The sequence below is a fragment of the Podarcis muralis genome, chromosome 9 (assembly GCF_964188315.1).
Source record: "Podarcis muralis chromosome 9, rPodMur119.hap1.1, whole genome shotgun sequence".
In the NCBI taxonomy this organism is placed as follows: Eukaryota; Metazoa; Chordata; class Lepidosauria; order Squamata; family Lacertidae; genus Podarcis; species Podarcis muralis.
In genome coordinates this window covers 15,603,491-15,616,251 of record NC_135663.1, presented here as the reverse complement: position 1 = coordinate 15,616,251, position 12,761 = coordinate 15,603,491, and the positions used below count along the sequence as shown (strand labels likewise).

At 45.5% G+C, this 12,761-nt stretch overlaps 1 protein-coding gene across 8 annotated transcripts in view; it reads right to left on the bottom strand.

The window, feature by feature from the left end:
- AFF1 (ALF transcription elongation factor 1) overlaps positions 1-12,761 on the bottom strand; it is a 147,325-nt gene that overhangs the window by 27,963 nt on the left and 106,601 nt on the right. For all 8 annotated transcript variants that reach the window (XM_077933811.1, XM_077933809.1, XM_077933815.1 and 5 more), the window contains 2 exons: positions 12,006-12,042; positions 10,638-10,686 (listed from right to left, as the gene is read on the bottom strand). In XM_077933811.1, coding sequence (XP_077789937.1) covers positions 10,638-10,686; positions 12,006-12,042 — 86 coding nt within the window. The remainder of the gene's footprint in view (positions 1-10,637; positions 10,687-12,005; positions 12,043-12,761) is intronic.

Here is a 12,761-nt window from a genome sequence, read left to right as displayed (position 1 = left end):
ATAATCAAAGCAATAAAAGCAAACTTTTAATCATCATGGGCTGCTTTCCTTAGATTGACTCCCCTGTACCAAACACTTTGCTTCTTAGCGCTTTGCCAAGCCGGCTAGTTCCAAGGTTGTTGTATCTGCCCAACACTGGAAAATAAGCAAGCAAGCTACCACAATATTTACTGCATTTAAATAAATCACAATGTTGCAAAGCTAACTCTGCCCATCTAGAAGCATATGGGGCAAAACTATTCTGTGGCACTGGCAGGGTACTAGAGTACAGCTGCTGTCAGTGAAACCAGTCCCTTGTTAAGCCTCGCTTAATGTAAACACATCCTAATGAAGTTTGGTCCTTCGGCATTTGTGGTGTACAATGGATCCTATTATGTAAAGATCTACCAAGGGATTATATCAGCATAACCACAAACCCTGGAGGGCAATCCTACAGATTCTTGCAGCGGGCTAATAATCATGTTCTCTACACGCATGTCCCCTTTCTTCTCGGCTCTTCAGCGTTGGTTTATACAAAATCACACAAACGCAAGCCTGCAGTTGCCCAAAAGACAAGAGCTCACAGGACAATTTCCAGAAGCCTACAATGAAAGGCCAGGAGCAAAGGAGTGAATTTTTGATGCCTCGTGATTTTTGGAGGCAACATGATTCTTTCACGTGAATACGTTTTTGTGAAGCAGTGTTTAAGAAAATAATCACTATTTCTTTTAGTAGATTCTCAAACCAGGCGTAAAAAAAAAAATCATGCTGGTAGCTGCTCATTCAGACGCGGGTGGCGCTGTGGGTTAAAGCCTCAGCGCCTAGGACTTGCTGATCGAAAGGTCGGCAGTTCGAATCCCCGTGGCGAGGTGCGCTCCCGTCGTTCGGTCCCAGCGCCTGCCAACCTAGCAGTTCAAAAGCACCTTCGGGTGCAAGTAGATAAATAGGGACCGCTTACTGGCGGGAAGGTAAACGGCGTTCCGTGTGCTGCGCTGGCTCGCCAGATGCAGCTTTGTCACGCTGGCCACGTGACCCGGAAGTGTCTCCGGACAGCGCTGGCTCCCGGCCCATAGAGTGAGATGAGCGCACAACCCTAGTCTGGCAAGACTGGCCCGTACGGGCAGGGGTACCTTTACCTTTTACCTAGCTGCTCATTTTAACTTGCTGTCAGTTATCTGTGACTAGGCAATACACCCAGCCAGTTTATTGGAAGAAAATCAAGTGCACATGATATACAGTGGTACCTCGGGTTAAGTACTTAATTCGTTCTGGAGGTCCGTTCTTAACCTGAAACTGTTCTTAACCTGAAGCACCACTTTAGCTAATGGGGCCTCCCCTCTGCTGCCGCGCCACCAGAGCACGACTTCTGTTCTCATCCTAAAGCAAAGTTCTTAACCCGAGGTACTATTTCTGGGTTAGCGGAGTCTGTAACCTGAAGTGTCTGTAACCTGAAGCCTATGTAACCCAAGGTATCACTGTACTTCCAGTTATTATTTTATTTAGCAAACTTGTGTCCTGCCTTTCGTCCCATGTGGTCTGCCATTCAAGCACTGATCAGACCCAGACCCTTGGCTGAGCTTCAGTCAGGTGGCTGCATTATAGAACAGTAGAGCTGGAAGGGACCCTGCGGGTCATCTATTCCAACCCCCTGCAATGCAGGAATCTCAGCTAAAGCATCCATGACAGATGGCCATCCAACCTCTGCTTAGAAACCTCCTCCAAGGAAGGAGAGTCCATGTGCCCTCACAACATGTCCTGAGCTAGGCATAGCTGCTGCAGTTCCCATGACTGTTATGAGCGGATCTAAACAATATGCAGATGCAGAATTCTAGACTATGCCACTACCATCTAGGTGCCTTCTAAGTTCCATGCATGTTGCATTATCAACCCAGCATATCAGAGGGAAAGCTTTCATGATTTCTACCTGCAGGAAGCTGTTTGCATGCTGGAGAACATTCAGAAACGTTACCTCCCACTCATATTTTGAGTGGTACAGTCTAGAATTCTATGACCTCATAAGGCATACAAAACCTATACTGTATACTGTAATCCTCTCGATTGCACCATGATAACAATCACGTGTAGCATGCGCTTCTGGTTCACATGCAGATGCCCCATCCCATCCCCCCACTTAAGTCGCGCACAACGCTGGGAAATAATTAAACAATTCCACTCAAACCCAGAAATGGGGGGGGGGGAGGGGGTATGGAGAGAGAGCTGGAAAGTCCTTGTGGCTCACAAGGAGACCCTCTCCGGAGCCCAAAAACGACGTCAGTGAGGGTGGAGGAAGCCCCGATGAGACCGGAAGCACAGAGGGGGGCTTTGTTTACCCTGCTCAGCCTCCCCTCCTAACAGCTGGTGTGTGGAATAGCGCAGCCGCAGCAGCCTCTTTCCTGAATGTCCTCCAGCCTCCTGCCAGCCCCAGAGCTTCCATTCTAGTTGTGGATATTTTGGGATACATTGTTGTTGTTGTTTTGTATGGATTGAACAGAGAGTGGCAGAGAGTGTGTTTAAAGGGTGCTCCCCACTTTATGCAATTTCATTTATGTGAGTGTGGCGGGGTCTGGGATGGAACGCCTGTACTAATTCTTTGCTTTGTTCAGTTCTCCACGTTTCCACATCAATTTGCTCTTTTCTTTCTTTTTAAAATGTATTTTTATTAAAGATTTTCTTGATTTACAAAAATTTGTGCATTGTATCTCTCTTTTTTCCCAAGTAACATTTTTTACAAATCAGTTTCATTTGTTGAGACATTAGGAAGAAAAGGGGGAAAGGGGTGGAAGATGGGTGGGGGTGGGATCGGGGGACGGTGTTTCTATTTTACTTAATATACGTAGGATTTGGTGTCAGCATTGCTTGTGCAGGTTCTCTGCTGCTCACTTGCATTCCTTTGGTGGCGAGAGAGGTTGGGGTTGGCCTAGGGTGTGGCTGTTCATTTGTGGTTGGCTGTGGTGGTCTTTGTTTTCATGTGTGAGTGGGGTGGGTGGGTGTTTTTGAATCAGGTTAGCCATACTGATTTGTATGCTGTTGGTGGATTTTTGTCATTGTCTTGTTGGGCTGTGTGTGTGATAAAGGGGAGCCATACCGGGGTGAAGGCATCTTCTTCTATTTGTCCCCTATGTCAGTGTTTCCCAAATGTTTTTGGGCAACGGCACACCTGTTTACTGAAAAAAAATCTCGCGGCACACCACCATTAAAGCCCCGCCCCGTGACGTCAGCGCGCAGCGTCACGCCGGGAGGGACGCACAAAAGTGAAAGTTTTTTCCCTCCCCCTTGCTGGGGAACCTCCAAGCTTTGGGGGTGGGAGGAGGCAGCAGAGCGAGGGACTGAGGGACGGCGGCAACTGAGGCGGCGGCGGCTGAGGCAGAGCTGGGAAGGGGGTTTCCAGGGGACACGGCAGCTCCTCGAAAGGCTTCTCTCAGCTGCGCTCAATCCGCCTCGGAGAGGATTTCCCCTCCGGTCCCATGCGTTCGTTTGGGGCATCGCTCCGGCTGCTCCCTCTCCCGCCGCGCAGGAGCGATGCCTCTCTCTGGCTTTCCCTCCGCGCAGGCTGAGGGAGGGAGGGAGGGGCGCGTGTGACCCGTCTCTGCTGGGAGACCAAACCCAGCGAGGCAGAGTCACGCGGAGGCGCCCAGGCAGCGCTTCCGGCTGCGAGGAGGAGCGCCAGGCAACAGCAGGAGGCGCGGCCTCTCCTCGCCGCCGCCGCCCCGCCTCTCGCCGCCCGACTCGCCCGCCTCCCTCCAGGCATCTCGCGGCACACGAGGCAACGTCTCACGGCACACTTGTGTGCCGCGGAACACCGGTTGGGAAACACTGCCCTATGTTTACCTATGTCATTTTAAACTGTGATATTAATGCTGTATTCTTAGTTTTAGATTTTGATTTATGTGGAAATGGTTTTCCATTTGGTTGTGTATTTTTTTTATGTGGTTTATATATTGTGTAGTGTGGTGTAGTGGTTAACAGCTGTAGACTCGTAATCTGGTGAACCTGGTTCGCTTCCCTGCTCCTCCACATGCAGCTGCTGGGTGACCTTGGGCCAGTCACACTTCTCTGAAGTCTCTCAGCCCCACTCAACTCACAGAGTGTTTGTTGTCTGGGAGGAAGGGAAAGGTGATTGTTAGCCACTTTGAGACTCCTTAAAGGGAGTGAAAGGCAGGATATCAAATCCAAACTCTTCTTCTTCGTCTTGTTTATGACTTTTGTAATTATGTAAATCTTGTCATGTTGTAAGCTGCCTTGAGCATTGTTTTTAACTGTGGAAAGGTGGCATACAAATAAAATGATGATGATGATGATGATGATGATGAAGAGCCACTACTATTCAGTGCAGACCATAATGAGCTAGATGAACAACAGCCAAGTGCTATATAAGGCAGCGTTCTATGACTATGAGCACAGGAGCTCCAAATCACTAATGCACAGGAAACTGCACATTTGACTCAGTCCTCAGTTGTGGTGGTGGGGTTTTTGTTTTTGTTTTTTTTGGAGTGGGGAGGGGGATAATTATGAAATAGTTGCCACTCAAACCCAAAGCACAATTTTTCTGCCCCTACACAAGAAACTGTAGTAAGGTTTTATTATCCCAGATGAAGGCATCAGTGTTCCAAATAAAACCTTCAGAAGAAAATGGCATTATGTGGGAAGACCGTGAAGACTACATCTATTATCCAAAGACGACACCGTTTATTTTTCCATTATCTTCTGAAGGGCTTCTTCCCAGAAAGAAAGAAAGAAAGATAGATAGACAGACACAAATTGCCTCTGTTGGCATATTATTAATAGCTTTCAGATAAGCTATTAATAATACAGCAAGAAACTTGCAGCTGACGAATTGTTCCCAGGAAGGACAATAGAAGCTTTTCCTTTTTTTAAAAAAAGGAGAGTCATCACTCACTACATACAAGAAAAGAGTATTTGATAAGCAATGTGTTTTTGTTTTTTTTAAACAAACTCTTAAATGATTTGATTAATTTAAGAGGAAAGGCTAGATTTCATTTAAAAAAAAACTTTAAAAAACAAACAGTTCAGAACATACAGTCAAAGTTAAGCTTTTTGAAATCTTGCACATGCTTGCCTCTGCAACCAAAATCAATGCAACTAACTCTCCGTGCATCATAGTCCAAAGTTGTTTTAAATTGTTTTTAATGATGTTTTAATGTTGAAACCTGCCTTTGGGACTTTAGAGTGACGGACTGGTAATAAATTAATTTTTAAATAAATAAATAAATAAATAAATAAATAATCTTCAATGTTTTTAATCTTGAACTTTTGGAGTATACAGAGTATAACATTTTTGGATCCGTCATCCTTAGATGACACTGGAGAAACAATGAAAGAGGACTTTAAAAATAAAGAATGCTGGGCATACCGCATTTTGAGTGTGCGGGGCTGGGGGAAAACTCTTACATCTTTGGGAACTAATTATTTAGAAGGAAGAGGGGTTTGTGTGTTTACAAACAGAAGTACCTTATTTTTCGCTCTATAAGACGCACCAGACCACAAGACGCGCCTAGTTTTTGGAGGAGGAAAACAAGAAAAAAATATTCTGACTCTCAGAAGCCAGAACAGCAAGAGGGATCGCTGCACAGTGAAAGCAGCAATCCCTCTTGCTGTTCTGGCTTCTGGGATAGCTGCGCAGCCTGCACTCGCTCCATAAGACGCACACACATTTCCCCTTACTTTTTAGGAGGGGAAAAGTGAGTCTTATAGAGCAAAAAATACAGTAGCTCCTAAAACTTGTCACATGCCAAATATGATCACCCTAATGCACGAACAAGCTTGTCTCTCCTAGGGCTCCCCTAACATCAGTGGGAACTGAACTTGCCACCTGCTGCTGTAAATAACAAAAACCTTGCTTCCATTCCAGTGAAGCCAGGTGCTAAACTTGAGGGCCGAACTCAAGAATGGAAAGCCCTCTGGGAAATCCACGTTTGCTCTGCAAAAAGCTTGCCTGCTTACTCTGGGCACGCAGATGTAGAGGGATTTCAGCCTCTAATTAGCCAGCACAAACGCTGCTTGTTTTCAGTCGGCTACACTCTGTAACGTGAGCGACTCAAAGTGGCTGGAGTTTCAGACGGTCACGTGCGTTTCGAAAAGGAAGAACGGAAAGAAAGAGAACCATTGTGCAGAGCAACACACAAACCCAAGAGCGCACTAATTAAAACAAACAAACTTGAGGAATCAACTTAATTAAGTCCCCGGTCCAAATGGTGCTTATTCCCGTTTATATACCGATATTTGGGGAGCCATCTTTTTTTTCTACACTTTTGAGGAGCAATAGGGCGTTCTCATTAACTGCTGATAAACAGTTTTCATTGGCAAGGAAAAGGAGAATGTTCTTCTGCACTGGCAGCCATTGTAAGATGGGTATTAACCAAGCCACCTGATAAAATACAGCCACATCCAAGGACTATGCTCTATGTTCAGACATAATTGCAACTCCAGCAGGACACTGGAGCTGTTATATATACCAAAGCAGAACACTCCCAGGACTCTAGTCCCACTGTTCTGGTTCTGGCAGGGGACAGGGGCCGGTGACTCAGAAGAAGGAGCAAGCAATTCTGCTGTGACTGCAGTAATCCACCTTCATCCCTAGTTATAAAGAGATTGGCTTTAGTCCTGGAGGTTTCATATTCCTCTAAAACCAATCTGTCATTAATTATATGGATTTAAGATGCTCCGTGGGGATAGGACAAAGGCAGAAGGGACAAAAACCAGGCTTGCAAACAATAGCTTCCAATCCGTGTAGCCTTGAAAAGCATTTCACAACTCATAAGTCAAAAGATCTGAAGGGGTGGTTTCACACATTGTGCTCGCCATTTTCATGCAGAAAAAGAACACAACATGGAATTGTGCAGGCTAAAGGAAAACTTGGAAGGTTACAGTAAGAAAGTATCTCTAAAAGTTGCTCATTTGCACATGCTACCTTTTTCCAAAATACCTGAAAAACTTCAATATTGTGAAGCCATTGCTCACCTGAAATGACTTTGAAACATGTTGGAAAGCCATGATATGTGTACATGTGACACAACAGCTTCATGTACACTCATCAAAGGTAACAAAGTACACACAGTTCTTTGTGATAAGGATACCCACACAGAAAACATTGGTGTGTGGAACATTCTTTGGCTCTTGTTCTCATCAACAACTGGCTTCACCTTTTAAATTGTTAACATCAGTTAAAACTGAAAGCAGTAGTTGATTGATTTGCCCAATTAGGGGCGGTTTCCCCCCCAGAAGTATTGTTGAGCAATGCAATTCTTCTGCAAGGTTTGCCTGACAAGGAAGCAGCATTGATAGATTCTGGGCTTCAGATAAGAGCAATTTAAAATAAAAGCTTTCTATTAAGTAAAAGACCACAGCCCACCCAAGTACAGTTTGAACAGAAGTGTCAATATAGCTGCTTGAATAGAGATGTGCTGCATTTTATTTGCAGAGCAAATGACTTCAGTTTTAAATATTTAACTAGAAGACTGTGTTTATGATCACAATTTAGTGAAAATTATTTACCGTGTGTTTGGAGCCTGTTCACACCATTTCAAAACCAGTTTTCTTAAGGAACAGTTTCACAGTTTTAAATGGGGAAGCCACTGGTTTAAAGAAATATTAATTGCAAAATATTAATTTTGTGAGTTTTATCCGATTCATTGAATGTGAAGGCTCTGCAATTACCATCACGGCTGTTACGTACTGATAGGTAAAGGTAAAGGGACCCCTGACCATTAGGTCCAGTTGTGACCAACTCTGGGGTTGGGGCGCTCATCTCGCTTTACTGGCCAAGGGAGCCGGCATACAGCTTCCGGGTCATGTGGCCAGCATGACTAAGCCGCTTCTGGCAAACCAGAGCAGCGCACGGAAACACCGTTTACCTTTCCACCAGAGTGGTACCTATTGATCTACTTGCACTTTGACGTGCTTTCGAACTGCTAGGTTGGCAGGAGCAGGGACCGAGCAACGGAAGCTCTCCCCGTCGAGGGGATTCGAACCGCTGACCTTCTGATCGGCAAGTCCTAGGCTCTGTGGTTTAACCCACAGCGCCACCCGCATCCCTCTAGGTACTGATACCTCCTGGTTAACCCTGTAAATCTTCCTCCCATAACTGTTCTCTTACACACACATTGATAAATACTGAGATATGAAAGCTAGGAGCTAAACAGCACCTTAAAGCTAGGTTATGGGCGCAACAACGGAATGTCTAGGCACGCTTTTTTATAACTAGAATGCAAAGTTGAAAATGAATGAACTGCAGCTAAAACATTATGTTCATTTTTTTACATGGTCTAGGCCAGGGGACCCCAACCTGTGGCCCACAGAGGCCGTTTAACTGGCCCCCGAGCCCTGAGTTCATCACGTGTAAAATAACAGTGCCAAAGGAAAATCTCACATGACTCTAATGGCATACTTAAAAATAACATAGCACTTGGGAAACTAACATGAAATGGGAAATTTAAGAGATGTGCATTGTGCTTCAGTGTTCTACGGTGTTTCTAAGCAGAAGTTCTATTAGGAAGGGTTCTGTATTGTCACTGTTCCCACTTGTTTCCAGCATAGGTACACTTACAGCAAAGATTCCTAGCAACAGCTGGTGTAAATGTTTTGTTTTCTAGAAACATTCATGCACACAGACAATTAAGGAAGATTTGCTGACCATGGAAATCAAGCTAGACATAATTCTTACTTCTGCCAAACAAGATGAAACCTGTATCTGTGCTTAAGTCTCACCAGAGATTTTAATCTTCAATAAGAAAACCTGTCCCTAATTTATCAAGCCCCTCTACTCCCACTCAAACAAACAAACAAATGGAGCAACATGGCAAAGTTTTGTCAAGGCAGTGGCAAGCTGAGAAACTAAGGTTCTGGCTCCAGTCCAATTTTAAATCATCAACATAATCAAAAGAATCATGGGGCTGCTTAATATGTGAACTTTAATGTGTGCAGCTAGCTTTGCCAAAGAAATAATTTCATTTGTTCTCTTTCTCTCTTGCAAAAGCAATGTGCCATCTTCATGGGTGTGGCCTGCTGGCAACACAATTTGGAAAAGTTGTCAAAAGCCCCACTGATCACATGGAGCCGCTTGCACAATTCTTTGAGGTGTGGCTAACCTCTAGTGCAGTGTTTCCCAACCGGTGTTCCGCGGCACACTACTGTGCCGTGAGACATCGGGTGGTGTGCCGTGGGAGGGAGGCGGGCGAGAGGCGGCGGCGGCGAGGATCCGGCGGGGGTGGGGGGAGCGGGGGCCGTCGTGCGCAACCGAACTCACTTGGCGCGCTGCCGGCTTGTCCTCCTTCAACCCGGGTCGGGCCAGGCCTGCTCACGTCCCCGGATCCCCTAGCAGCAGCCGCACGCTCTCCAAAAGCGCAACGCTGCGCGCAACCGCTCGGCCAGCTGGTGCTCTGCGACTCCGCCCTTTCCCCTCCCAGCGCCGGAGGGTTCGCGCGACCGCAGCTGTTCCCTTTCGCAGCGCGCGGGAAACAATTCCAGGCCGATTGCCTTGTGCCGAAAAGCACCGCCTCTCCTTCCAGCTCAGGCCCGGGCCGCCGGCTCCCCGAATGACGTCACGGGGGCGGGGCTTTAATGGTGGTGTGCCGCGAGATTTTTTTCCGGTAAACAGGTGTGCCGTTGCCCAAAAACGTTTGGGAAACACTGCTCTAGTGCATGGGTAGGCAAACTAAGGCCCGGGGGCTGGATCCGGCCCAATCGTCTTCTAAATCCGGCCCGCAGACGGTCTGGGAATCAGAGTGTTTTTACATGAGTAGAATGTGTGCTTTTATTTAAAATGCATCTCTGGGTTATTTGTCAGGCACAGGAATTTGTTCATTTGCCCCCCCAAAATATAGTCCGGCCCCCCACAAGGTCTGAGGGACAGTGGACCGGCCCCCTGCTGAAAAAGTCTGAGGGACAGTGGACCGGCCCCCTGCTCTAGTGCAAGCTAACCAAGTAGCTAGTTTCAGAAAAGCCTGAATAATTTCTTTAGTGGCAGTCTGCACATGAACAGATGTTTCAAACAACATCTTGATGTCCTGGAAACTGAGGGCAACCATCCAGAAGCAAATGCATTGCTCCCAGACATTTAAAGTATAGCATTCAATGCTGCACTGTGCTTATGCTTTCACAAAAAACATGTGGATTTGCAGGTGTGGCCAGGAGGCTGTCCTCAGCTTCCCAGTAGAATTCATTTTCAGGATGGCTCTAGCCATGTTAGGTATTGATGCATATGGTTGTAAGGGAGTGTAAGCAGTGAAATGAGAGGGAATTTAAATGCAACAAGTACAGATGGTGCCATATAATTAGAGTGAGAGTACATGAAAAATAAGCACATTGTGTCTAAACATACAACTAAAGTTTGCAGTTCATGCATTTGATGACGTGGACTCTTTAATATTTGCAGGTTTAGGCCATGATAACATTTTCCAGGTAATTTAGGCTCCACAAGTCTCTGCTGTTGTGGGAGGGAAGAAGCCACACCAAGCAGAACTGAACTCCCCATGAATGTTTGGGGAGTTCAGCCCTCATTTCTGCAGCTGAAGTGATGTGTGTGGTTGAGGGGTGTCGTTTCATTAGAGCCGGCTTGTAGGCCAAATGGGGTGGCCTGGCAGGCTAGACGTTCCCCACCCTGACTTAACTAATGTTCAGAGGCACAAGGTGCAGCTACTTACGATTTTCCTTGCTGAGAAATAGACGTCTTAGAAGGTGCATCATACTGCTCTGTAAAACAACAACAAATGTTTTAGGCTGTACAAGCATTGTACCATTTAAATTGTTTTCTATTGCCCTCCCCTCTCTCAGTGTGTGTATGCCTCTCACACACAAAGATTTATGCATTATGCAATCTGTGATAATTAGGGCAGCAACTTTTAATTGATGGCATATCGTCTGAATCCATGCTAGGGGTATGGATTCATACAGTTTCCCCAACAGTTTGCAACTTTCATTTTTATCCCACAAGTTAAAGACGGCGATGTGTCTAATGCAGCTAAGGACCAAATAAATAAACACGGCTCAAACTTTTGGACAGGTGTTAAATGCCTTTCTGCTCAGTGGAATTCTATACTTCTATTACAGATAATTCAGGAAGGCTGCCTGGAGCCCAGGAAAGACTGAAATGACCACTATTGATTGGCTTTACAACCAAGATAAGGGTAAGTGGTACACAGGTGGCATACAGCTTCCTCCCTCCACAGGTATTCCCACACTATTCCTTGGAAACTTTTACATCTTGTTTCCATGTGGTTAGTGACGATCACATGGCCGTGCATCATGCTAATGACCCAGTAACCATAAACACCATCATGTGTAGCCATGTGATCTGCTTTAACCACATATCAAGAGACAGAATGTTACCTGGAGTGGGGCTAACTACACCACATGGGGTTACTTCGAAATCTGCTTCGATCAGCCCCATCAATAGCTGGAGCTCAACCTTGCAAAAAGCACAACTGGAATGGTCATGGGTTCATCGCTCTGCCTCAACTTCCATATTGCAGTGATAGCTAGGAGCAGCTGCTGCCAATTCCAATTACAGTAGCACCTCAGGTTACGTTACCCTCGGGTAACTTAAACTTCAGGTTGCGAAAGCGGCAAACCTGGAAGTGTGTTGCTGCGTGCACATGCGCAGAAATGGTCTACCACCCCATGCACATGCACAGAAGCAGTTTAGCGCTTCTCCTCGGGTTGCAGAAACCTTGGGATCCGGCCGGACCTCCGGAACAAATCCCATTCGCAACCGGAGGTACCACTGTAATTGACTGAGTCGTTTTTGTTGCTTCTGAAAGATTCCTCTGTTTACAAGTAAATGCACAATAGATACAAATATAGGAATGTTTACAGTGCCTGCAGAAATGTATGCAGCCGACAAACACTGGGCTCAAGCCAACAGACACTTCTATTGTTCAACATGCTTTCATTTCAGTAAAGTTTTGAATGGAAATTTCTCTTCCATCCCTGTTGAAATGAACGCAACCACAGCAGGACACAGCAGACTGTATCCAAGCAACCGCACATAGATTTTTAGATCTCTCACTTACTCTGGCTCTGTATGACTGATCCACCATGCTGGGTTTCCTAGAAAGAGGGGGAATGGAAATTTTAATCATAGAATAGTAGCTAAGCTCCCACCTTCAACTTTCATTTTGGCTGTGAACTAACTAGGTGACCTTAATCACACCAGTATCTATCAGTCTTTTAATCTACCATACAGGGATAATACCAGCCTGCTTTACAGGAATGTTGCAACAATTCTTACGGTGATTTATATAATGCCACTGAGGGATAAGATGTCAGGTCTCTGCCCCAAGGAGCTTACAATCGGCACAGAGGAACAACAGAAAAGAAATGAAGGCAGGGGTAAACAGGGAAAGAAACTGCTTTTATATCATTTACTTATTTTAGAAATCTACGTTTCACCCTTTAACTGAGTTTTGAGGGTAGTTTACAAAAACCGTAAGAAATGGGGACTAAAAGTCTTTGTTAAAGGTTGCACAGAGAAGCTGAGCTTTGAAGAATAATTTCAAAGAAGTGAGGAGGTGGCCTGAAAGGCAATTCCAGGCATAAGGGGTGAGAAAGGGGAGCATCGCAAGACAATTAACACGTCATGACTTACTATGAGTACTGATATAATGAATGGAACACCGTATACTTGAACACCGTAAAGAAATATACTATTGCTAAGCTATTGTTTTGTCTTCAGAGTATCTTCCGCAGGACAATGTGAATATACTGACTTTGTGTTCTGCAGTGATTACGTTTACAGTCATCATTTTATTGTTTTTCAATTCAAACTT